The following is a 24236-nucleotide window of genomic DNA, read 5'->3' as shown; positions in this document are numbered from 1 at the left end:
CACATGCACATGTATGTTTATTGTGGCAGTATTCACAATAGCAATGACTTGGAAGCAACATAAATGTGCTTTGTAGGGACATGGATGAAGCTGGAAACCATCATTCTGAGCAAACTATCGCAAGGACAGAAAACCAAACATCACATGTTCTCACTCATAGGTGGGAATTGAACAATGAGAACACTTGGACACAGGGTGGGGAACATCACACACCGGGGCCTGTCATGAAGTGGGGGCAGTGGGAAGGGATAGCATTAGGAGATATAACTAATGTAAATGACTAGTTAACGGATGCAGCTAACCAACATGGCACATGTATACATAAGTAACAAACCTGCACTTTGTGCACATGTACTCTAGAACTTAAAGTATAATAATAATAAAAAAAATTGGTCATCTTGGCTAAAGCATGGTGCCTAGAGAGGTGGTCAAGCATTATTCTGGATGATTTGTGAGGATGTTTGTTGGATGAGATTAACATATAAATAGCTAGACTTTGAATAAAGTAGATTGATGTCTATCATGTGGGTGGGCTTCATTCAATTCATTGAAGGTGTAAATTAAACAACACACTGACCTTCCTCGAGCAAAATGGAACTCTGTAGCAGACAGCGCTGGGATTTGAACTGCAGTATCAGTCAACTGACTCACAAACAGCTGGTTGGTTTATGTACAGCATTTGCAAGATGAATGGACAATATCCTGTTTGGAAGTCCACCTCTTTTATCACAGAAGGTAAAAACAGAAGAGCTCTTGTGGACTTAATTGCATGGTGTTTTCTTAGCAGTGGTGGAAGAATTGAACAATGATAAAGCTCCTATGTTTTAGTTTTTACTGACTTGCAGGGAGTGACTAATGGCCTGGCTGTATAATTAATCAGGAGAGCAATGGGAAAGTTACCTATGAAAAGAATGCCCATATGAGGCAAGTCCTGTGGAAATCGCTACGGTAATTTGAGGGGTTCATTAATGTAAGATCTGTTGGTTCCTGATATAGATTGGATGTTGTTCTTGTGCAGATCTCATGTCGAGATGTGATCCCCAGCATTATAGGTGGGGCCTGGAGGGAGGGAGGTGGTTGGATCACGAGGTCAGTTTCTCATGAATCATTTAGCACCGTCCCCTCAGTGCTGTTCAGGGCCCCTCAGAATAACTCCCTTCCAGGTTTGGAAGGTGATTGAAATCAACAAGAATTTATCTCCAAGTGGTTGCCAGGTGCACCTGAAATTCCAGCTATGAGAGTGGCTGAGGCAGAATGATATCTTGAGTCCAGGAGTTAGATTTTAGCCTGAGCAACTTTTGAGACCAGTCAGGGAAACATATCAAGACCACATCTCAAAAGCAACAACAACAAAAAATCCACGTTTGCTTGTGGTGATCACCTGAGTCCATGAGATAAGTAGACATTGGGGCCTTAGCAATGCAGAGATAGGTGGAATCAAGACATATTCCTCTTGCATTCCACACATCACAGGCAGAAACTACACATAAGAAGTGCTTTCTTTAACAAAAAAGAGAGATAGCATATGGCTATGTAGCAGATTCTTTTATGGGAAGGCCTTGAAACTACATAGCTGGCAAGTTAGACTGATACCATTAGCCCCAGGAAGCAGCAAATGGGTCTTGGCAGGAATAGATCCTCACCCTGGAGTGGGCTTTGTTCAGCTGGTGGTAGGTGTGTTACCAAACTAAACTGGGGTCCACTCACCTGGGGCAGTAAAAGCAAACATCCACACTGAGATTATAGTGGGAGAAAGGAGGGCATTTATGTGTAGGTCTCCAAACAAGGAGAATCTGGCAGCTCACGCTTAAGACCCACCCTTTTTGATGGCTCACAAGCAAGGATTATTAAAGGCGGGGGCAAATTTTGGGAAAGCAGAGTTACAGGTAACATCATAAATCAATGCCTAGAAGTGATACACTGCTTCGGCCTTAAAAGGTGGAAAATCCTGATGAGGGAGCTTACAGGTCTTAGGTAGATTTAAAGATTCTCTGATTTGTGATAGATAAGGAAGCAAAGCTTCCTTACGCAGCTTCCTTCACAGCTGGGGGGGCCTAAAGAGGAGTGTTCCGGTCTGGCCTGTGGCCTTGACTCTCTCCAGTCCCCTCAGGTAGAAATTTAGAAGAAAGAACGGTGGTCAGAGTTCAGTCCTCAGTTTCCCCTGTATAAGGTCTCCCTGTCAGTGGATCTATTAGGTGTTTCTGAAAAACAACTCAGGGACATATGTTAAGATGTTATTTTTAGTTTCTGTAGAGAATCAAAGATGTTGTGACTATAACTTCCTTGGCTATTGTTTTAAGCTATCATTACCTTCTTGCTTATAAGGTCACTCGCTTACTTTTTAGGGCTGACCAGGTGCCTGGAATTTCTCTTGAAGGAACTGAAGGCTTTTCTTTATTTCCAGGTTGGGAGGCCCTGGCAGGCTTCTAAGAGAGGTCCCTGCTTTGTCTCAGATGCAAATGCTCGGAGTGCTACATAGAACTTGAATGGGAGGTACTGCAACCATGTGGACCACTGAGTCATATTTCTTTACACCGGAAAATGCACCTGCTCAAAATGTCCAACAATGGTCAGAGAGACATCCTCCTCAAAGGAAGAGTTCCACAGAGAATTAAAATAGCCAATTGAAACATTGGGTGTATAAAGCAAGAGTGGGGAAACAAGCACGAAGGGTGGGCTTATACACCTTCATGAGTGTGCTCACACTTGACATGAGAGTATCCTCTCTTTTCCTGGTGAATCAGGGGAAGGTGCTAATGTGATCTACATATATTCCTTCCCATGGTGGGAGGACACTGGAATGATGACTGTAATTCACCTCAACTTGCTTTTCTCATACCTGATGCAGTGGTCCCAGGACTAAGGATGCAAATAGAGTCCAGAAACAGGAATTATTCCTAAGCAATGAACTGTAAAAATATTTTATGTCCTTTATGTAATAATTCCCAGGGGCCTGTAGAAGAAGGTTGTGCCTTCAGTGCATCTGGCAAAGTTGGGGCTAACACTGAATGCAGCTGTATTTCCTGGGGTCAGATAGCCACCCAGTTCTCTACCTGCATAACCCTCCCCTCTATGAACTGGAATGCATGATGGGAGACACTTACTAGAACAGTATTGGTCCCTGCAGTCTAAGCCAGCACAGTAGCAGAACCTAGTGTTCCTTCCAAAATTATAAATGAAAAGAAGGAGAAATAGTAGCTGAGGGTAAATGAATGAACACCTGGGTTATGTAATGAGGAAAATCCAATGTTACATGAACTACTCGAAAGAGGTGTGAGCAAGAGATGATATTGTCTCTTAGCTCGATTTCACCAGATGCCTGAAAGCGTGCAGCCATATGTTGCTGAGACTATTCCTGTTTTTGGACTGCACTGGGATAATTGTTAATGACCCAAGATGATCCTGGTAATGTGCCAGGATCTTTTCACTATTATGATTCTTCTGGTATAGGAGATCTGTGATTGGCCAGGTACAGTGGCTCACGCTTGTGATTCCATCAGTTTGGGAGGCAATGGTAGGAACATTGTTTAAGGCCAAGAGTTTGAGACCAGCCTGAGCAAAATAGTGAGACCCATTCCTACAAAATATTTAAAAATTAGTTGGGGCTGGGCACGGTGGCTCAAGCCTGTAATCCCAGCACTTTGGGAGGCCGAGACGGGCAGATCACGAGGTCAGGAGATCGAGACCATCCTGGCTAACACGGTGAAACCTCGTCTCTACTAAAAATACAAAAAAACTAGCCGGGCGAGGTGGCGGGCACCTGTAGTCCCAGCTGCTTGGGAGGCTGAGGCAGGAGAATGGCGTAAACCCGGGAGGCGGAGCTTGCAGTGAGCTGAGATCTGGCCATTGCACTCCAGCCTGGGCGGCAGAGCCAGACTCCGTCTCAACAACAACAACAACAACAACAACAACAACAAAAATTAGTTGGGCATGGTGGTGTGCACCTGTAATGCTATCTACTTAGGAGGCCGAAGCAGAAGGATCACTTGAGTCCAGGAATTTGAGGTTACAGTGAGCTATGCTTGTGCCACTGAATTTTACCCTGGGCAACAGAACAAGAGATTATCTCTAAAATAAAATAATAAATATTATAAAAAGAGATAATGTGGTCAAAACCAGGGTGTGATCTGTGGTCCAATAAAAATATTTGGTCTTTGTTCCTGTTTCCTGACAACCATGTTCTAAAACATTTGCAATCTCCTCAGTGATAAACATGACTTCAATATGGCAATGAGATGACTGTGGGGTGAGGGGCTCCTAGATAGCTTCAGAATGGGGGCTGGTTGCCAGAAACACGAAGCTGTGATTAGAGGATTGGAACTTTTAGCCCCATCCGTAAAGTCTGAGAAGGAAAGAGTGGCTTGAGGTTGAGTTCAGTCACACAATGACCGGTGATTTAATTAATCTTGCCTACACAATGAAATTTCCATAGAAACCTCTAGAGATTGGGTTTCGGAGAGCATCCCAATTGGTGAGCACATCCCTCTGTCCACGTGCTGGGAGGGTGGTGAACTCCATCTCCATGGGGACAGAGGCTCCTGTGCTCAGAGCCCTTCCAGACCTTACCTTGTGCACCTCTTCATCTGGCTGCCCATTTGTATCCTTTATAACTGCTATGGTTTGAATGTTTCCCCAAAAAAGCATGTGTTGGATATTTCATCCCGAATGCAACATTTTTAAGAAATGGGACCTTTCAGAGGTGATTGGACCATCAGAGCTCTGCCTTCATTAGTGGATTAAGTCTCATCATAAAAGGACCTTAGGCTGTGAGTTTGACCTCCTTTTCCCCCTACCTCTCACCCTCTCTTGCCCTTTTGTTTTCTACCAGATACAGTAACTTGATCTGGGAATTCCCATCCTCCACACCATGAATGAAACAAATTTCTGTTTGTTATAAGTGATCCAGTCTCAGGTGTTCTGCTATAGTGGCATAATTTAAACCAGGGGTCCCTAACCCCCGGGCTGCGGACTGGTACAAATTTCTGGCCTGGTAGGAATCAGACCGCACAGCAGGAGGTGATTGATGGGCGAGAGAGCAATAGCATGACCACCAGAGTTCCGCCTCCTGTCAGATCAGTGGCCGAATTAGATTCTCATAGAAGCACCAACCCTATTGTGAGCTCTGCATGCGAGAGATCTAGGTTGCATGCTCCTTATGAAAGACTAATGCCTGGTCATCTGAGGTGCAACAGTTTCATCCAAAACCATTTCCCTCTGCCTTCCGCCACCTCCACTGGTCCATGGAAAAACTGTCTTCCATGAAACCGGTCCCAGGTGCCAAAAAGGTGGGGATTTAAGCTACAACAATAAAAAAACTACAACACTGAGTGTGAAAGGAAAGTAAAATTTCAGGACTCCAAATTCACTATACCAGCGGGAAAAGTTAAGTTTGGAGACTGAGTGATGGAAAAACTGCCTTTCTTTTGTTCCTAAACAAATAACTACAAAGACAGAAGACCACCTATCTCCCCAGGTGGCCTCCCTCACAAACTGCTCACAAGATAATTCCTTGTGGGCCCCAACATCTTTACTCTAAAACGGAATTTTGTTGAATTTCCCCCAACAATGTAAATTAACAGCTTATCTTCACAGGTCCAAGACAAAGACAAGACTAGACATCATCCCTTCACCACCCAGTGACTTTTCTACCCGACATTTACTTTATCTTATGTAAAATGCAGATGTACTGAGCATGAGATGAATGCATAATTGACTGTTTTTTTCCTCTTCTGGCTGCTCGTTCCCCTATAAGTATCGAAGTCCTCAAAACCCTGTTAGGAAAAAGCTCGGGGCACAGATGCTACAATGATTTGTGTCTCTGTTTCCAAGGTGCATCTTCAGCTCCGCAAAATAAACTTCTAAACTGACTGAGACCTGTCTCAGATGCTTTTTGGCTTTTTTTTTAATTTTATTTTTTAGCTTTACATGGCTAAAGCAACTTCCTGAGTCCTTTGAGTTAGTTTAAGAATTATCAGTCCTTGGGAGGTGAGAGACCCCTGACTTTGCAGCCATGATAGACAGAAGTGCAGGTGACCTGGGACCCGATACTTGTGACTTGCATCTGAAGTGAGGACAGTCTTGTGGGACTGAGCCCTTAAACCTGTGGAGCCTGAGGTGAACTCCAGGTAGTTAGTGTCAGAATTGAGTCGAATTGTAGGACTCCCAGCTGCTGTTAGAGAATCAGAAAGTTATTTGGTTGGAGAAAAACCCCATCACCATCCCACAGAGAGAAACTTACAGTAAGAGTAAGCAAGTACACCTCTAACTTTTTGGTCCTGGAGGAAAAGATAAACAAAATGTAAGCATTTATTTCATGTCCCTAATCTACTAAACACAGGTTACTACCAGCTGTTCATTGTCCAGACGTGGAGTGGCCCTACCTCTAACTTAGAAGTTAGGATTTTTTAGGCCTTTGAGGGTGTCACATAAAAAATAATAAATGTTAGAAATTTTCTCCCCAGAAATATTTCCACACACAAGAAAATATAGGTATTAATATAAAACACTGGTGTGGACCCAGATCCTCGGAGATCTTACAAACCTGGGTGTTTTACTCCTAGTAAGAGACAAAGTCAAGGGAAGCTGTTTGAATAATCATTTCACTATCACACAATGCCACTCCAATAATCTAGAGTATAAACTGGGATAGATCAAAACTTGATATAATAACCTATCCTCAAGGGAATGGGTAGAAATATGTTATTTATTAGTCACTGGTTCATTCAGACACTCTGCGTGCCTACCAGGTACCAGATAAAGTTCTCGTCCCGGATCACTGCTCCAAGAATTAAAATTTGTCACTTTTCTCCACCCCTCACACTCCAGCACTTGAACCCTCTTACTACACCAGAATTCCACACTATTGGTGAAAAGAGTCAACCTCGGTAACATATTTGAAGAGATTTATTCTGAGCCAAAAATGAGGGACCACAGCCCATGACACAGCCTTCAGGAGAACATGTGCTCAACGTGGTTGTGGCACAGGTTGGTTTACATTTTAGGAACATATGTGACATCAATCAAATACTTTTAAGCTATACATTGGTTCGGTCCACAACATTGGAACAATTTGAAGCAAGCAGGGGTTGCGGGGTAGTGCTTCTGGGTTATAAGTAGATTTTTAATTTTTCTGATTGGCAATTGGTTGAGTTATCAATAGAAAGGAATGTCTGGGTTATGATAAGAGGTGGTGGAGTCCAAAATTTTCTCATGCAGATGACGCCTCCAGGTGCCAAGCTTCAGAGAGAATAGATTGTAAATGTTTCTGATCAGACTTAAGGTCTCTGTTGATGGTAAATCCTGGTCAGTTTTTCCTGAATTCCCAAAGGGAAGAGAGCATAATGAGGCATGTTCAACACCTGCTTTCCATGACAGCTTGAGCCAGTCTTTCAGATTAACTTTTGAGCACACTGGCTGAGGGTGTCCATTAAAATGATTGGGAGGGAGTGGTTTGGATGTTTATTTTTGGTTTACAACATGTAAAATATTGAGAGGAGACAGACACCATCTCCGTCCCTGGATGAGGACAACATTCCAGTCACCCCTGCCATTGATCATGGGCATGAGTCTCAAGCTCCACCAGTCTGATGACCACCTGCTGAAGAGGTGTCATTGTCTCAGGTAAATACTAAGGGTTTGTCATCTCAAGCCAAGAAGATTAAGGACACTGACACACAAGGAGGGAGTTTAGGAGCAAAGCATTTAATAGGCAAAAGAAAGACAAAGGGGAACAGCTATTTTCTTGTGAGAGAGAGGGGCACCCAAAAGGGAATTCTGGCCTGGAATGGCAGTGCATTGGATTTTACAGGCGGACTTGAGGAGATGGTGTCTGATTTATGTAGGGCCCACAGGTTGGTTGGACCAGGTGTGATATTTACACGGTGCGTGTGGAAGGCTGTTCACCCCAACCTCATCCTATTATGCAAATGGGCTTTCCACTTGGCCAGCACCATGTTGTCTGTTCCTTACTGTAAACGTGCCTGGCAAAGAGAAGGGAAGATGGAGTTGCTATTGTGAACATGCCCAGTCCCAGGTGTCTGATACCTATTCGCACAGTTGCCAGTATTCACCCGTGCAAGCTTCCAGCTTACTTGTCTATGTCTGAAGCTTGATATTACAGGCTGCACCTTGTTAGAAAAGAAAATAATTTGGAGCCTGCTTTTCATTAAAAGCCTTCTGTACCCTCACTACCTGTCTAAATAATTTCTTCTTATCTCCTATATCGCTACCAGACTCTGAGCCAGAATGACGTGACAGAGAGGCTGGGACTGTGCAGAAAACATTTTAGTAAAGATGGCTGAGTGGCAGTAGTGATGTCCAGTTTCCAGGTGCAGCAGTGACGTCTCTCCTGGCCTCGGGGTCCAGTATCCAGCACCAGGTGTCAGAGGTGTGAGCAGTGGCGTCTGTGCTCAGCAGCAGGGGCAGTTGTTCCTAGGAGGGACCTGATCCAGGGGGGGCTGTGGATTCTGTTCCTGGATGTGTAGGTTCCAGCCTGGTTCTGTGGCCTTCGCCACAATAAAACTAGCCCCCGATACCAGATATATGACTTTATGTGTACATTACAGATATTTGTTTTCCATAGTTTGCTCCAAGAAGTGAGTGGGAAATGAGTCTGTGGGCGGGTGTCAGAGAGCGGCATTCACAGGTGTTCCTTGTGCGAGAGCCACATCCTGAATTCTCTACCTGGCCTCTACCCCATGGTGGAGAGAACAACAGGGAATGTCACATCTCCTAACTGATGATACACAGCCTCCCTTTTCTTTCTGTGAGGAAAATCCTCTTTTAAACAGGGTTTGAAAACCCACCCCATCCACCCACCCTGGGCACTCTCTGATCTCTGATCTCAGTGGTTCCCAATCTGGCTGAGCAACAGGATTGCTGGCGGGAGCTTAGAAAATACTCAGGCCACTCCCCAGAAACCCTGTCTCAGAGTATTACACACAAGACCAAGGAATTGTTTATATAACAAGCCCTAGATGTGAGGCTGATGCTCAGACATGTGGGATCCTGGTGTTCTTGATACTCCAAGTGTAATCTGGAGAACAGCAACATGAACTCCAGCCTTGTCATAAATACAGAATCTGTAGCTCCACTCCAGACTTCCTGGATCTCAGCACCACGTCCGGGTGATGCCTATACACACGGAAGTTCCTTGTCTAAGTGTCCTCTAGACTTGGGATCAGAACTGTGCAGTCTGCTCTGGGTGTGGTCTGATCACATCCCTTACAACTGGAGGTCCAGGGTTCAGTCCTTGCACTCATTCTTTTCCACAGTCAACCACTCCCTTGGTGCCCTCATCCATGCTTGAGGTTTTAAGTATCGTTTATACAGTGTGACCTCCTAAATCTATTTCTCCTGCCCAGTCTATATCTCCTTTCCTCTAAAGTCTGGAGTTGTCTGTCCAAATTCCACCCCAGCTCCCTCACCTGCATTCCTAGTAGACATCTCCACTGAGTGCCTGTGATGCCCCCTCCTCAGTATGCTCCTGCCAGAGTCTCCCCATCTCCACTGACAGCAGCTCCACCCTTCCTTCTACTCACTCATTTTACAACCATGGGTGTCCTTGATTCATCTTTCTCACACCACAGATACAATCCATTGGTAAATGCTGTGAGTTCATCTTCAAATGCATCCAGAATCCCCTCATGTCCCACTATTTCCCCTGCTCACACCCCAGTCAAGGTGACTGACATCTCCAGCCTGGAATACTGCACTTGCTTCCTACTGTTTTCCCTTCTGCCTCCCTCGTCCCTCATCTCTCAATTCTGTTCTCAGCACAGCAGAGATCCTTTTAAAAGAGAAGTTATATCATGGCCCTCTTCTGCTCAAAACTGTCCTCTGACTCTTCATCCCACTCAGAACAAAGGTCAGATCCAACCCCATTCCCCTCAAGCCCACCTGCTCTGGCCGCACCTCTGACCTCACCTCAGTTTCTCTCTGTCCAGCCTTCCTGGCCTCCTTATTCTTCTGGAAACACAGACACCTTCCTGCTATAGTGGATTTGGACTGGAAGATCCTCTGCCTAGAAAGAACTTCCCCAGACATCCTCAAGTCCCTCAAATCCTTCCTCAAGTCACCTTTGCAACAAGGCACACACTGACCACCCAGCACAACAGCCACCCTCCCTGTCCCCACTGCCCACATCCTGGATCACCTGCCTCACAGCACTTACCACCTTCTAGCACTTTCCTTCCTTACTCTGGTTATAGCGTATCTAACGTCTGCCTCTTTTCACTGGAACATGTGCCACAAAAGGCCAGAGATTTTTCTGATTTTACTTCAATGGTGTTCCCCAGATCAGAACCATTCTGTCCTATGTCTGGCCAATGACAAAGGTCAGTTGAATGAATGATCACTGTAGAGCACCTCCCTATTCTAAAGGCAATATCTTTATTAACATAGCCTCAGGCCAAATGCTGTTTTGTGGCAGGTACAGCACAAGGTCCCCTCACACTGAGATAGAGGCCGCCTATGTTTTTCTCAGCAGTGCTGCTTGTGTGCCCTTCCTCCCCAATCCCTCTTACTACAGCAACGCCCCCCATGCCCCCTACCGCAGCACACTGCAGGACACAACCAGGTTCTCTCTTCAGGAAAGAACAGTCCTTGAAGATGGGTCCAATTTCACAGACAAACATAAGTCTAAATTAGACTCTGCTTTATAGATTCATGATTTGGGATTGGATTCAGCACCAAGATCACTAGAACCAGGGCAGGGAGAGAGGGCAGGAGAGCAGAGCAGAACAGAAGCTCTAGAAGCAGGGCAGGAGGTTAATGGCTCTGAAAATTTGTCTCAGAATGCACAGAGACCCCCGTGTGCAGGGGCCGCCCTGGGCGATGTCTGAGCCTCTGTGGTCACAGCTCCCGGTGGACAAGTTTCCACTGAAGGGACAAGGATGACGGAGCAGTGAAGGTGACCCAGCTGAGGACTGACCACATAAAGCCCAAGAAGAACTGAACAGCAACTAGGCACAGGCCCTGTCCACACTGGGCTCCTCACAGCCTTCTCCACCCCCACCTGCAACAGATGCAGCAAAGCGAACATGCGGATTCTGGAAGGTTCTCAGGTCTTTATTTGCTCTCTCAAATTCTAGGAATTGACTTATTTAATTAATCCATCAACCTCTCATAGCAGATATTTGAGAAAACAAATTTATATTCAGATTCTTATTTTCAGTAGGGAAGTAAGAAGTTGCAGCTCAGTGCACATAAAGTTGAGACTGAGATGGAGACATCCAGCCCCACCTCTCTGGAACAGGAAAGATGACTGGGGAGAAACACAGGTCAGCGTGGGAACAGGGGTCACGGTGGACACGGGGGTGGGCTGTCTCTCCACCTCCTCACATTATGCTGACAGGGACGCAGACACGTTCAGATGCCTTTGCAGAAAGAGATGCCAGAGTCTCCTGAAGTCACAAAAGGAGAGGCGTGAAGAAATCTTGCATCTCAGCCCCACACAAGACAGTTGTCTCAGGCTACAGAAAACAACAGTCATGAACAAATTCAAGTCAGTCATGGTAAGTGATGACACTCTGAACAGCCCATCACACACTCGAAACGTTACAATCAAAGAATCTCCATTACCCAGGCCTTTCCCCTCTGCCCCCCCGCCCCCCACTCTAGACCTTTTCAAGCCGTGAGAGACACATCAGAGCCCTGGGCACTGTCGCTGTCTGGAGCAGAACAAAAACAGGAGCTGGTCAGAGCCCACAGGAGAGGTGGGACAGGAGGAATTACGGGATGGGTGAGTTCCTCCACACTCCCACCCCCACCACTTACACGCTGCCTGAGAGTAGCTCCCTCCTTTTCCACCTGTGGGAAGAAAATATCCTGTGAGGGGACTGGGAGGATGGAGGGCCATAAGATCTTAGCGGAACCTCCTAGTCTTGGACCCAAGAGAAATTTCCAGAACTATGACTGCAGACCCAGAGCAGGATCAGCAAACAGGAGGAAAGCAGCTGTGTGTCCTGGACCAACTGTCCTCCTAAGGTCTGTCCTTAGCAGGAACCTTACCCTGACCCATGAATGCTGGAATCAGGACCCCAATACCATAATCATCAAGGTGATACATCCGTCCTTCATTGTCACATGTGCTACACAAAAGAGTAAGTGCTGGCACACAGGGTCCCAGGCTGGGTTAGCCCCTGTGTGGATGCTGCTTCCCAGTAATGAGGTAGCGAACATTTCTACCTGGGGCTTGAAACCCCCAGAGGGACAAGAAAAACCAGACCCCACTTCTCACCCCTTCCCTACCTGAGCTCTTCCTCCTCCACATCACAGCAGCAACCACAGCTCCAGTGACCACAACTGCTAGGACAGCCAGGCCAGCAACAATGCCCACGATGGGGATGGTGGACTGGGAAGATGGCTCTGGGAAAGGAGGGGAAGATGAGGGGCCCTGACTCTGCTGAAGGGCTCCAGAAGGGCTCCTGCTTTCCCTGAGAAGAGACATGACCCCTCATCCCCCTTCTTACCCCATCTCAGGGTGAGGGGCTCCGGCAGCCCCTCATGCTGCACATGGCACGTGTATCTCTGCTCTTCTCCAGAAGGCACCACCACAGCTCCCCACTTCTGGAAGGTTCCATCTCCTCCTGGCCTGGTCTCCACAAGCTCGGTGTCCTGAGTTTGGTCCTCCCCATCCCGCTGCCAGGTCAGTGTGATCTCCGCAGGGTAGAAGCCCAGGGCCCAGCACCTCAGGGTGGCCTCATGGTCAGAGACGGGGTGGTGGGTCACGTGTGTCTTTGGGGGTTCTGATGGGAAGAGTCAGAAAATTCAGGCGCTTTGCATCTCTCATGGGACACCCCAGCAGCACTCATGTGACCATCCTGAGAATGAACAGGACACCTGGGGTGGGGGAGGGAGCAGAGAACCCAGACACCAGCCTGGACACAGGCATCTGGGATAATCTCCTATTCCTTGGAGAGTTCTAGTCTCTGAGGGAGGAACAGGGACTTCTGGTCCTGACCTGAGTGGAGGCCGAGGGACTCAGAAAAGCTGGAATCAGACCTCAGACACATTGAGTGTGAGGCAGAGGACAAGGCCTGAGAGAAAAATTCACGGTGCCCAAGGCTGCTGCAGGGGTCAAAGGGGACCCCTGATCTGTATTCCAGGGACTGTCTTCCCCTCCATTTCCTCAGAGACGTCATCCCTTAATTGTCCTAGAGAGTAGAGTGGGCCCTCAGAGGAAATTAGGGAAACTCATGCCATTCTCCATTCAACGGAGGGCGACATTCTAGCGCTGATCTCATTTTCCTCCCCTCCTCGTGGGAGGCCATCCCGGGCGATCTAGAAGTGATGGGGAAAGCTCCCCATTGCCCCTGGTACCCGCGCGCTGCAGAGTCTCCTTCCCGTTCTCCAGGTATCTGCGGAGACACTCCAGGCACTCTCCCTCCAGGTAGGCTCTCCACTGCTCTGCCACACCGGCCGCCTCCCACTTGCGCTGGGTGTTCTGAGCCGCCTCATCCGCAGCGGTCCAGGAGCGCAGGTCCTCGTTCAGGGCGATGTAATCCCTGCCGTCGTAGGCTTGCTGGTAATACCCGCGGAGGAGGCGCCCGTCGGGCCCCAGGTCGCAGCCAGACATTGTCTGGAGGGTGTGAGACCCTGGCCCCGCCCCCGCGGTCAGACCCGTCCCCCGAGCCCCGCCCCGCCCCGCCCCGACCACCCCGCGGGCATTTCGGTCTCAACTGAAAATGAAACCGGGCAAAGGTGCCTGGGGCTCTCCCCGGTCGAGGGTCTGGGCGGGTCTCGCAGCCTCGGGGCGGATCTCGGACCCGGAGACTCGGGGAGACCCGGGCCGTCCGTGGGGGGTGGGGAGGGGTCGTGACCTGCGCCCCGGGCCGGGGCCACTCACCGGCCTCGCTCTGGTTGTAGTAGCCGCGCAGGTTCCCCAGGCTCACTCGGAAAGTCTGTGCGGCGTCCTTGACTCTCCGTGTCTGCTCTTCCCAATACTCCGGCCCCTCCTGCTCCATCCACGGCGCCCGCGGCTCCATCTTCGGACTCGCGGCGTCGCTGTCGAACCGCACGAACTGCGTGTCGTCCACGTAGCCCACGACGATGAAGCGGGGCTCCCCGCGGCCGGGCCGGGACACGGTAGTGCTGAAATACCTCATGGAGTGCGAGCCTGGGGGCGAGGAGAGGCTGAGACCCGCCCGACCCTCCTCCCCGCGCGGCTCCCCGGGTCCTGCGCCCCCGCCTGCGGTCCCCTCGCTCCTCCCCGCAGAGGCCCTTTCCCTCCCGACCCCGCACTCACCGGCCCAGGTCTCGGTCAGGGCCAGGGCCCCCGAGAGCAGCAGGAGGAGGGTTCGGGGCGCCATGACCCGCATCTCGGCGTCTGAGGAGACTCTGAGCCCGGGTGGGCGCGTGAGGACTTTAGAACTGAGACCGCGGCGACGCTGATTGGCTTCTCTAGACATCCGACACCCAATGAGAGTGGGAACTGGGAGCGCCACGAGTATCCTGGAAGAAGGACCAGACTCCGTTGGGAGAAGAAGTGAAACTAGGGGAGTGGGGAATCCCCAACTCTGCGCCTCCCCAATGCAGATAAGGCCCGAGACCCTGAGAGCCACGCCTGGGACCTGGGACTTCGTCCTGATCCCTCTCCGACACCAAGCCTCTTTGTCACCCTGTCTGCCTGAGTCCTGGACACGTATCTGTCTGTGGAAACCAGGGAGAGACCCCCAGGCTGCACCCAGCCCCTTCCCCTTCACTACTCGTCCTGGAATCCCCGACTCTGAACTGGACTCCCTGCCTCCCTCTCCTACCTCTCCCCTTGGACCTTTGTGCAGGGAAACTGACCACAGGGAACTTCATGCCAGAGAATGAGCTCGCCCTGGGAATGGAGGTGTAGAGACAGGGGTTTTCTCTCTAAACCTGGTGAAGTTCTGTCTGAAGCCACCACATAGAGATTCTCATAGAGGCGAAGTTTCCTTTTGTTTATTAATACCGTAGGTAGCACAATATTGGTAATCCCTGAATGATTAGAATTCCAATTTGTAACAGACCTGTGTCAAAACAGCATTACAAAGCTCCTAAGTTTTACTTTCCCAGACTATGGATCTGTGCCTCTGGGTTGTTGCCTTTAAAATTATCTTCATTCCCTAGCCCGAGTTTCCCTGTGTGAGTCCAGAACATCTCCTGAATACAAAGAAGCAGAGTTTGTTACTGTCTATTGCAACCGGGAGCCTGTAGTCATCACCTCAAAGTTGCGAGTGCTGCATGCAGTCCCAATGCTCTTCACCGACGCTCAAGCACTGTTTGTTTTCCTGAACTATGAGCATCTAAGCAGCGTGCATATTTTATCTGGACACTTGGCATTTTTGTAACTCTTTTTTTTAATCATAAGGAGCCAATTAGCTTTTAGGAAGTCCAACAAAATGTATTGAATACCGAATGCAAAGAACCCCCTGCTAGGCTCTTCCACTGCTTTAGAATTCTTTCCTCTCTCCTTTTCCTCACCTCCTGCTTCTCCAGCCCTTCTCTCTGCCCCTCTCATCCTCACACCTCCCCCCACTTAGTCCTGGCCAGCCTGTCACTCCTGAATTGTGGCACTAACACTGTCCCTCACCTCCTGCCTATGTGTATTCTCCACACAGTGCTCAGCAGTTCAGCTAATGTGAGCAAAGTCCTGTCATTTCTTTCCTTACTATGGCGGGATTTTGGTCTACAATTTGCTATATGTTTTCAATTTGTCTCATATCTTTTGGTTTCTGTTCCTCCTTTGCTACTTTCTTATGTGTCAAATAAACAGTTTTTAGTTATGGTTTTAATTCTCCTAGTGGCTTTTAGCTATATTTCTTTACACTAGTTTTTTATTGTTGTAAGAATGGAAACCCGATTCCTTGACTTTTCACAGTGAAGTTCAGGTTCTATTAAACTACATCCGGCAAAATAAAGGATACTTGCAAGAGTATAGTTTCCTTTAACCTACCATTATGCTCTTATTGTTTTATATATGACATCAATCTATACTATAAACTCAAAGATACAGAGTAATACTTTTTGTTTTAGACAAGCAGCCATATGTCTTCAGGAAATTAAGAAAATGAGTGTGAATGTGACACGTGTGTGTGCATCATTTCTGTTGTTAATTATTCCTTTCTGTGTATCTGGGTCACCATCTAGTATCATTTCCCTTCACCCTGAAGAATTTCCTTTAAAATTAAATGTAGTACAGGATCCCTAGGAAATGAATTTTATGGTTTTGATGATCTAAAAATGTCTTTATTTTTGCCTCCCCCCGCCTTTTTTTTTTTTTTTTTTTTTGCTTATTAGGGCATTTATGTGTAATAAAATTCACCAGTTTTAGCTGCGCTTTTTGGTGAATTTTGGTAATTATTTATAGTCGTGTAACTACCACACTGCCCAGTAGAGAAACACCGAAAGCAGAGAACCCCCTGCTAGGCTCCTCCACTGCTTTGGAGTCCTTTCCCCTGCTCCTTGTCCTCACCTCCTGCTTCCCCAGCCCTTCCCTCTGCCCTCATCCCTCACACCTTCCTCTCCCCTTAATTCCCACCACCCAGTTACTCCTGAACTGTGGCACTGTAGAGAACAGTTTCTTTTCCCTAAAAACCTTCTTTATGCCCCTTTCTGTTTAATCCTTGCCTCCCTCCCTCACCCCTTCCCTTCACTTAACCACCGCTCTGTGTTCTGTCACTGCAATAGTGAAATTTCTAGAATTTAATGGAATTGTATGTTGTGTAGTCCTTTGTTTGGTCTCTCCCTTAGCATAACGATGTTTGAGATGATGCCATTCACTCATTTTTGTTGCTGAGCAGCTGCTGAGTATTGCTGGAATCCCAGTTTATTCATTGGTTTCTCTATTCTCCGGTTGATTGACATGTGGATTCCCCCAGCTAGGGTTTGTTATTAATGAAGCCACTAGAAATAACTGCTTACAAGTGTGGGCTTACATTTTTATTTCTTTTGGATAAATACATATTTGTGGAATTGCTGGGTCATGTGGTAATGGATGGGTAGCTGTTTAAGAAATTGCCATACAGCTTTACAACTTGGCTGCCACATTTTTTGCATTCCTACCAGCAGTATCAGACATTCTTATTTTTTCCATATTCTTGACAGTATTTAGACTTATCATATGTCTTTTTAACTTGACCTATTCTAGGTGATGGGTGATGGTTTCTCGTTGTGGTTTTAATTTGCACTTCTTAGATGACTAGTATTGTTTGCTCTCTTTTCATGTTCATCGAAGTGACTTATTACATATATTTTATGAATTATTTTGCAAATTCAATGATTAATTCCAGAGACTTTTTCAGAATCTCTTAGTGTTTTCTACATATGCAATGAAGTTGGTGACAAAGAAAGACTATTGTTTCTTCCTTTCCTATCTATTGATCTTTTTTCTTTTAAAATTATTTTTATTTGGTAGACATGAGGTCTCACTATCAGGCTGGTCTCAAACTCCTGAACTCAAGAGATAATCCCATTCAGCCTCCCAAAATGCAGGGATTACAGGCATGAGCCACCATGCCCGGTCCTTCTATTGGTCTCATTTCATTTCATTTCATTTCATGTAAAAGAGTTCAACCATTGTGGAGGATGGTGTGACCATTCCTCAAAGATCTACAACCAGAAATACTGTTTGACCTAGCAATCCCATTACTGGGTATACACCCAAAGGAATATGATTCATTCTACTATAAAGACACATGCACATGTATGTTTATTGAAGCACTATATTCAATAGCAAAGACATGAAACCAACCCACATGCCCATCAATGATAGTCTAGGTAAAGAAAATGTGGTAGATATACACCATGGAATACTACACAGCCATAAAAAGGAATGGGTTCATGTCCTTTGCAGAACCATGGATGAAGCTGGAAGTCATCATCCTCAGCAAACTAACATGGGAACAGAAAACCTAACGCCGCATTTTCTCACTCCTAAGTGGGAGCTGAACAATGAGAACACATGGACACAGTGAGAGGAACAACACACACCAAGGCCTGTTGGGGAGTCAGGGGTGAGGGGAGGGAACTTAGAGGACGGGTGAATGGGTGCAGCAAACCACCACGGCAGACTACACGTATGTAACAAACCTGCACATTCTGCACATGTATCCTGGAACTTAAAGTACAATAAAATAAATTAAATTTTAAAAAGTGCATATCTTATATGTACATATATGTTTATTGAAGCACTATTCACAATAGCAAAGACTTGGAATCAACCTAAATGCCCATAATGGTAGACTGGATAAAGAAAATGTGGCACATATACACCGTAGAATACTATACAGCCATAAAAAGAATGAGATTATGTTCTTTGCAGGAACATGGATGGAGTTGGAGGCCATTATTCTTAGCAAACTAACGCACGAAGAGAAAACTATATGTCACATGTTCTCACTTATAAATGGGAGCTAAATGATGAGAATACATGGGCGCATAGAGGGGAACAACACACACTGGGGTCCACTTGAGGGTGGAGGGTGGGAGGAGGGAGAGGATCAGGAAAAATAGCTAATGGGTACTAAGGCTTAATACTTGGGTGAGTACTAATGGGTATAGAAATAATCTGTACAACAAAACCCCATGACACAAGTTTACCTATATAACAAACCTGCACATGTGCCCCTTAACTAAAAATAAAAGTTAAATTAAAACAGACAAACAAACAAAGTGCATGTCTGGAAAGAGCATATGGTTGGGTTCCGTATTTTTTTAAACCAAGTCACACAATCTTTGCCCTTCATTAGAGTGTTGATTCATAGAGGTTTTTGTCATTATTGATATGACAAGTTTTAGGTCTACCATGTTATTTTCCCAGTTCTGGTTTCTCTGTTCCTCTTGTCCTGACCCATGTCTTCTTATTAGAAACCATAGAAACAAAAGAAAGTAGAATAACATCTTTAAAGTGCTGGAGGACAAAAAGGTTAACTAAGAATTCTATATCCAGCATAGATGTCCTTCAAGGATAGGCAAATTAGGAGATATTTCAGGTAAAAGAAAATTAAGAGAATTTCTCGCCAGCAGATCTGTACAGTAACAACTGGTAAAGAAAATTCTTCAGACTAGAGACAAATGATACCAGGTGGAAAATGAGATTATCAGAAAAGATGAAGATGATCAAAAATGGTAAATACTGAGCTAAGTGCAAAAGGCTATCTTGCTCCCCTCATTTATTCTTACTTTACATGCATAGAACTGTTTAAAGATAAGAAAAAGTTTTTTATCGTGGGACTTACAACCTATACAGATATATTCCATATAATATCTATACCATAAAAGATGGACATTTTGCAGAGGATAAATTATTGCAATATTTCTATATTTATGGGTACCAGTACATTATTAACTGAAAGTAGACTGTGAAATGTTAAGAATGAGTTAAGTTCTGAAGGAAATTGCAACACTAAAAACCATTCAAAAGATCAACAAATCTTGGAGATGGTTTTTCGAAAACAAATCCCAGCCAGTCTTGAGTCTCATCATCCTACAACTTCAGAACTATTGTGAATACAAAAGTAATCACAGAACAGTCCTGCCCAGAAAGAGGAGTTATCCCTAAATATGGTGGCCCTGGGACAGTTGGCCCTTCCTGCTGGACCTCTTCCGCATGGGCACTTTCTGCAGTGACTTTGTTGTCCTGCTATTCCACTCTACCCAGTGTCCTGACCCAAGAGACAAGGGGCGTCTGCTGCTGCGTCCACACTTGGAGAAGGAAACCTTGATGGTGTTAGTCAATTACAAGCCAGGCATGACAGCTCACCCCTGTAATCCCAGCAGTTCAGGATGCTAAGGCAAGAAGATTGCTTGAGATCAGAAGTTGGAGACCAGCTTGAACAACATTGTGACACGCTCATCTCTAAAAGATATAAAAATAAGTAAACTTAGCTGGGCCTAGTGGTGGGTGTATTCACAGGTATTGGGAAGGCTGAGATGGGAGGATTCCTTGAGCTTATGGGTTCAAGGCTGCAGTTAGCTGTGATCTCACCACCAGACTCCAGCCCAGGCCACTGAGTGAGCTCTTGACTCAAAAATATACATTGTAAACCTTTGCTCACTATGGGTTATTTTATTTATTATTTATTCAATATGTATTTTGATTTTATTTTACTGGCAGCACAATAAACCAGGACATGCAGAAACTAGAAATCACATCCACTTTCCAGTGTTAAAAAGTCCAGTCCAGGGAGGTGAGAAGGAGACAGTCCTCATTAGCGCTGAGGATTCAGGGAGAAGGAGATGGGCTGGGCAGGAAGGGTTTTTGTTTGTTTGTTTGTTTTCTATGAATGAAAGTAACTTTTTATTATGATAGAGTTGTTTTATTAAAGAAATAGATGAAAATGGTTAAGTAAAATCAAATGGCTCTAAAAGTCTTACAGTGAAAGCAACAGTCCTGCCATTTGTTCTTTCCAGAGACAAGCACTTTTCATTCTCTCAGTTTTTCCTTCTGGTAGTTGCCTTCATGGGTTTTTCCAAATTATTAGTTTTTCAGTTTTTCAAGTGGGTGCATATATTAATACATGTAATTTTAAAAAGCCTCTTCACTTTATAATGCATCCTAACCGTCCCCTGCCCCATCCCTCTGAATTCTCCAGAGCAATGACTTTTAACTGTTTTAGCAATGTCTTCTATTTTTTTCTCACGTAACTACTTAGTCATTTCTTGATTATTTTATACATTCTATAGTGATTTCTTGATATGACAGATGAGGATTTAGCTCTTACACCATCACTATCTTCACTTTTCCTCCCATATTGTCCCAAAGTAGTTACCGGAGTTAGGGGCTAAGCAGTCACCACATCATTATGACTAAGTATGTATTGCTCATTGTTGAGAAGACAGAGTATTATGCTCTCACTTCCTATCCTGTACTTCCTTCTGCCCTAGAATTAATGATTGCCTAACCACCCTTCCCCCTTGTTTTTTTCACTTTTGCTTTATCTTCAACGAACTTCTTTCCAAATGCCCCAAATCTGGTAATAACTTATTATTATTTTCAAGAGAAGGGACCTCAGTATGGTGGCCAGGCTGGTCTGGAACTCTTGGACTCAAGCCAACTTCTTGCTTTTAGCCTCCTGAGTAGTTGGGACTGTAGGCATGAGCCATTCCACCCAGCTAACCTACTAATATTTCTATTCTTTTTTTTTTTTTTTTTTTTTTTTAAAGCCAGCTCCTTAAGAGCTGGAATATTTCCTGTGTTGGATCCTATTTGCTGGATCCATGTCATTCTCTGGTTTGTCTCCTCCTTCATTTTGCTGGAGTATTTTCTCCAATAGTTTCCCAAGAAAGGATACATGGAGGTAACCCCTGATTCTTTGCTTGTCTAAAAATGTATTATTTTACCTTCACCCTTGATTATCTGGCTGAATATAGACTTACCTGTTGAAAATAGCTTTCTTTCTAGAATTCTGAAGTCATGCTTCCATTGTATCCAGCTTCTTTTTCGAGGCAGGGTCTCTTCTGTCACCCAGGCTGGAGTGCAGTGGCGCAACCACAACTCCCTGCAGCGGTGACCGCGCGGGCTCAGTTCATCCACCTCAGCCCCTGAGGAGATGGGACTACAGGTGGGCGCCACAGGGCCCAGCCAACTTTTGTATTTTTTGTAGAGATGGGATGTCACCATGTTGCTCAAGCTGGTCTCAAGGGATCTGTCTGTCTCTGCCTCCCAAAATGCTGAGCCAATGTGTTACAGGCGTGAGTCACTGAGCCTGCCAGTTTTTCTTTTATTCTCTCTCTTCTTCCTTCATTTCTCAAAGGCATCTCAAACTCAGTGGGCCCCAAACCAAAGTCAAACTCCATCAGAATATCCTGCTACTTCCAACCTTAAAATATATCTTAAATCACAGTTTCTTACTACATGCAACCTTCTGGTTCAAACTACCACGATCCCTCACTTGAATTTAGAATTGGTTTTCCTGCTTCTGTATTTTTTAAAATCATAAAATATTTCAAATAAACCATGTGTGGCTTTATACTTTTTACTACATAAAAAGAATAAAGATCTGCCAGGTGTGGTGGCTCACGCCTGTAATCCCAGCACTTTGGGAGGCCGAGGCAGGCATATCACTTGAGGTCAGGAGTTTGAGACCAGCCTGACCAACATGGTGAAACCTTGTCTGCACCAAAAACACAAAATTAGCCAGGTGTCGTTGTGCGCACCTGTAGTCCCAGCTACTTGGGAGCCTGAGGCAGGAGAATCGCTTGAACCCGGGAAGTCGGAGGTTGCAGTGAGCTGAGGTCGCGCCATTGCACTCCATCTGGGTAACAAGAAAGAAACTCTGTTGAAAAAAACAAAAAAAGGATATGAAGAGATTATATACTTAAACATGGAATTGCTTTAGGTGTTTGCCATTCACGGTTCCCATGCATGCAGGCAGCTTCTTACTGCAAACACCTGGGACTTGCTATAGAGCAGCTGGAGTAAGTTCCACCCACACACAGGACAGGGAGCTGACAACCAAGGAGTGGAGGATCAATACTCCAGCTTTCTCCCCTCCGTTTCCCTGTATCTCAGCAGTATGGAGCTTGATACCGATGAGAACCTGCTCACTGACTTTAAACTGGTTTCCTTACCTTCTCAGTTCCATTTCTCCATACCTCAATTGATGATTTCTGGTAAGATCTAGCAAATAAACTGCTTTCACTGAAATTTCAGTCTTGGAACCTGCTTTGGGTTCCCCAAAAGACCGAAATATATTCATTTTCCCATCACTGGACTTCCAGGTTGCTTTCAATTTTTCACTGTTACAAACAAGGCTGCAACATTGGTCTGCAAACCTCTAGATATACACGTAGGAAGATTTCGGTATTTCCCACTAGTGAAACTGCTCAGTTGGAAGGTATGTGCATCTTCATCTTAATAAATACTACTGACATTTGAAAAGCCCGACAATGTCAAGGACTGGCCAGAGTGCCACATGTGATGGGTGTGGAATGGCAGGTCACTGTAGCAGGTGCAGGGACTCAGTTGGGGTCTTGGAGAGGCACTTAGTTATAGCAAGAATGTTTCATAAGTGGTATCTGATATATTCAAGACTAGTGCGGAATAAAAACATGTTGCTTAGAAATAATTATTCATGGATCCAAAGTCAACAAAAGTCTTTTTCTTCTCATGTAAAAATATATCATTTTTTCCAGAGGGAGGGAGAACTTAAAATAAACCAGAAAACACCTTCATATTAATCATTCTTCTCATATACTTCAAATTTGAACTTAATGTCTTTCTCCTCCTGGACATCAGAGAGAACACCTGGGTATTCTGGCAGAAGTTTATATTTTTCCAAATCAATTTCTGGAAAAAACGTGTCACTTTCAAAGTCCCGCATGATCCTTGTCACAAATAGTTTAAGATGGTTTGGGTGATTCATGGCTTCCTTATAAACAGAACTGCCACCAACTATCCAAATCATCTCTACTTTATTTGCTAATTCTGGTTGTTCAGTAAGTTTTAAGATATCGTCCAGACTTCTGGCAAGAGAATGAGCTCCCTGTGGAGGTTCCTTGAGTTCTCTGCTGAGAACTAAATTAATTCTATCCTTTAAAGATCGATTCTTCTCAGGAATGGAGAACCAGATCTTCCTACACGTAACACCAGATTCTGTTTACCTTCTAGTGAAGAGTTTGTGTCATTTTCTGGAAATACCTAAATTCACTCCTGAGCGGCGGCCAGGGCAGGTCCCGGTTCTTGCCAATGCCCATGTTCTGGGACACAGCGACGATGCAGTTTAGCAAACGAACCATGACAGCAGCGGTGAGCACCTCCGAGCCCGCTCACTACACCAGAATGCGCGGCCAAGATTGGCCGGAAGGTTTTTACTCTGAACCTGGAGGATGAGCAATGACATCCCTCTCTCCACCTCAAAGCCCTTCCTGAGCATTCACCTCCTGGGAGCAGGAGCAGCGCAGCAGCGCCACCTGGTGGTCCATGCGCTTCCTTTTGCAGATCACTCACAGCCCTGAGACCCTTCTCTCCTTTCCATGCACCTGGCATTTCTTCACTGGACACCAGCCTGAGTCAAGTTTCCTGTAAAGCAAAAGACGCGCACAGGGCTTGCTCATGGAGTCCCTGCACAAAGGGGGCTGCGATGGACACTGCATGGGTATTTTCGGCAGGCTGTGATTGGTGTGCTTTGAGATGGATGTTTTTTACCCAAGTGTTCACTTTGTGAAACTACACTGCCCACTTGTGGATTGTCCTCTTATCCCCACGCATGCTGTCCTTCCCTCAAATATACATTGCTGGTGTTTTGAAGCAATTCTATCTACACCAA

General features: G+C 45.7%; 1 protein-coding gene, 1 long non-coding RNA gene and 1 pseudogene across 52 annotated transcripts in view; 1 reads left to right on the top strand and 2 right to left on the bottom strand.

Moving 5' to 3' along the window:
• LOC144340499 (uncharacterized) overlaps positions 1–24236 on the top strand; it is a 65549-nt gene that overhangs the window by 20662 nt on the left and 20651 nt on the right. The window lies entirely within an intron of this gene.
• On the bottom strand, positions 11050–14339 carry LOC719702 (HLA class I histocompatibility antigen, B-46 alpha chain-like). 51 transcript variants are annotated; one of them, XM_077999161.1, is made up of 8 exons: positions 14242–14339; positions 13847–14116; positions 13321–13596; positions 12471–12746; positions 12250–12366; positions 11772–11808; positions 11615–11665; positions 11050–11465 (listed from the first exon to the last, which is right to left on the bottom strand). In XM_077999161.1, exons 2-7 carry the CDS (start codon positions 14103–14105, stop codon positions 11626–11628), a joined length of 1005 nt encoding a protein of 334 aa, XP_077855287.1. In that variant the 5' UTR covers positions 14106–14116; positions 14242–14339; the 3' UTR covers positions 11050–11465; positions 11615–11625.
• On the bottom strand, positions 23127–23706 carry LOC100428108 (dihydrofolate reductase pseudogene; annotated as a pseudogene).

This window comes from Macaca mulatta, chromosome 4, assembly GCF_049350105.2.
Source record: "Macaca mulatta isolate MMU2019108-1 chromosome 4, T2T-MMU8v2.0, whole genome shotgun sequence".
NCBI classification, from domain to species: domain Eukaryota; kingdom Metazoa; phylum Chordata; class Mammalia; order Primates; family Cercopithecidae; genus Macaca; species Macaca mulatta.
Note: the sequence above shows the minus strand (reverse complement) of the source record. Positions and strands in the feature narration are given on the sequence as shown.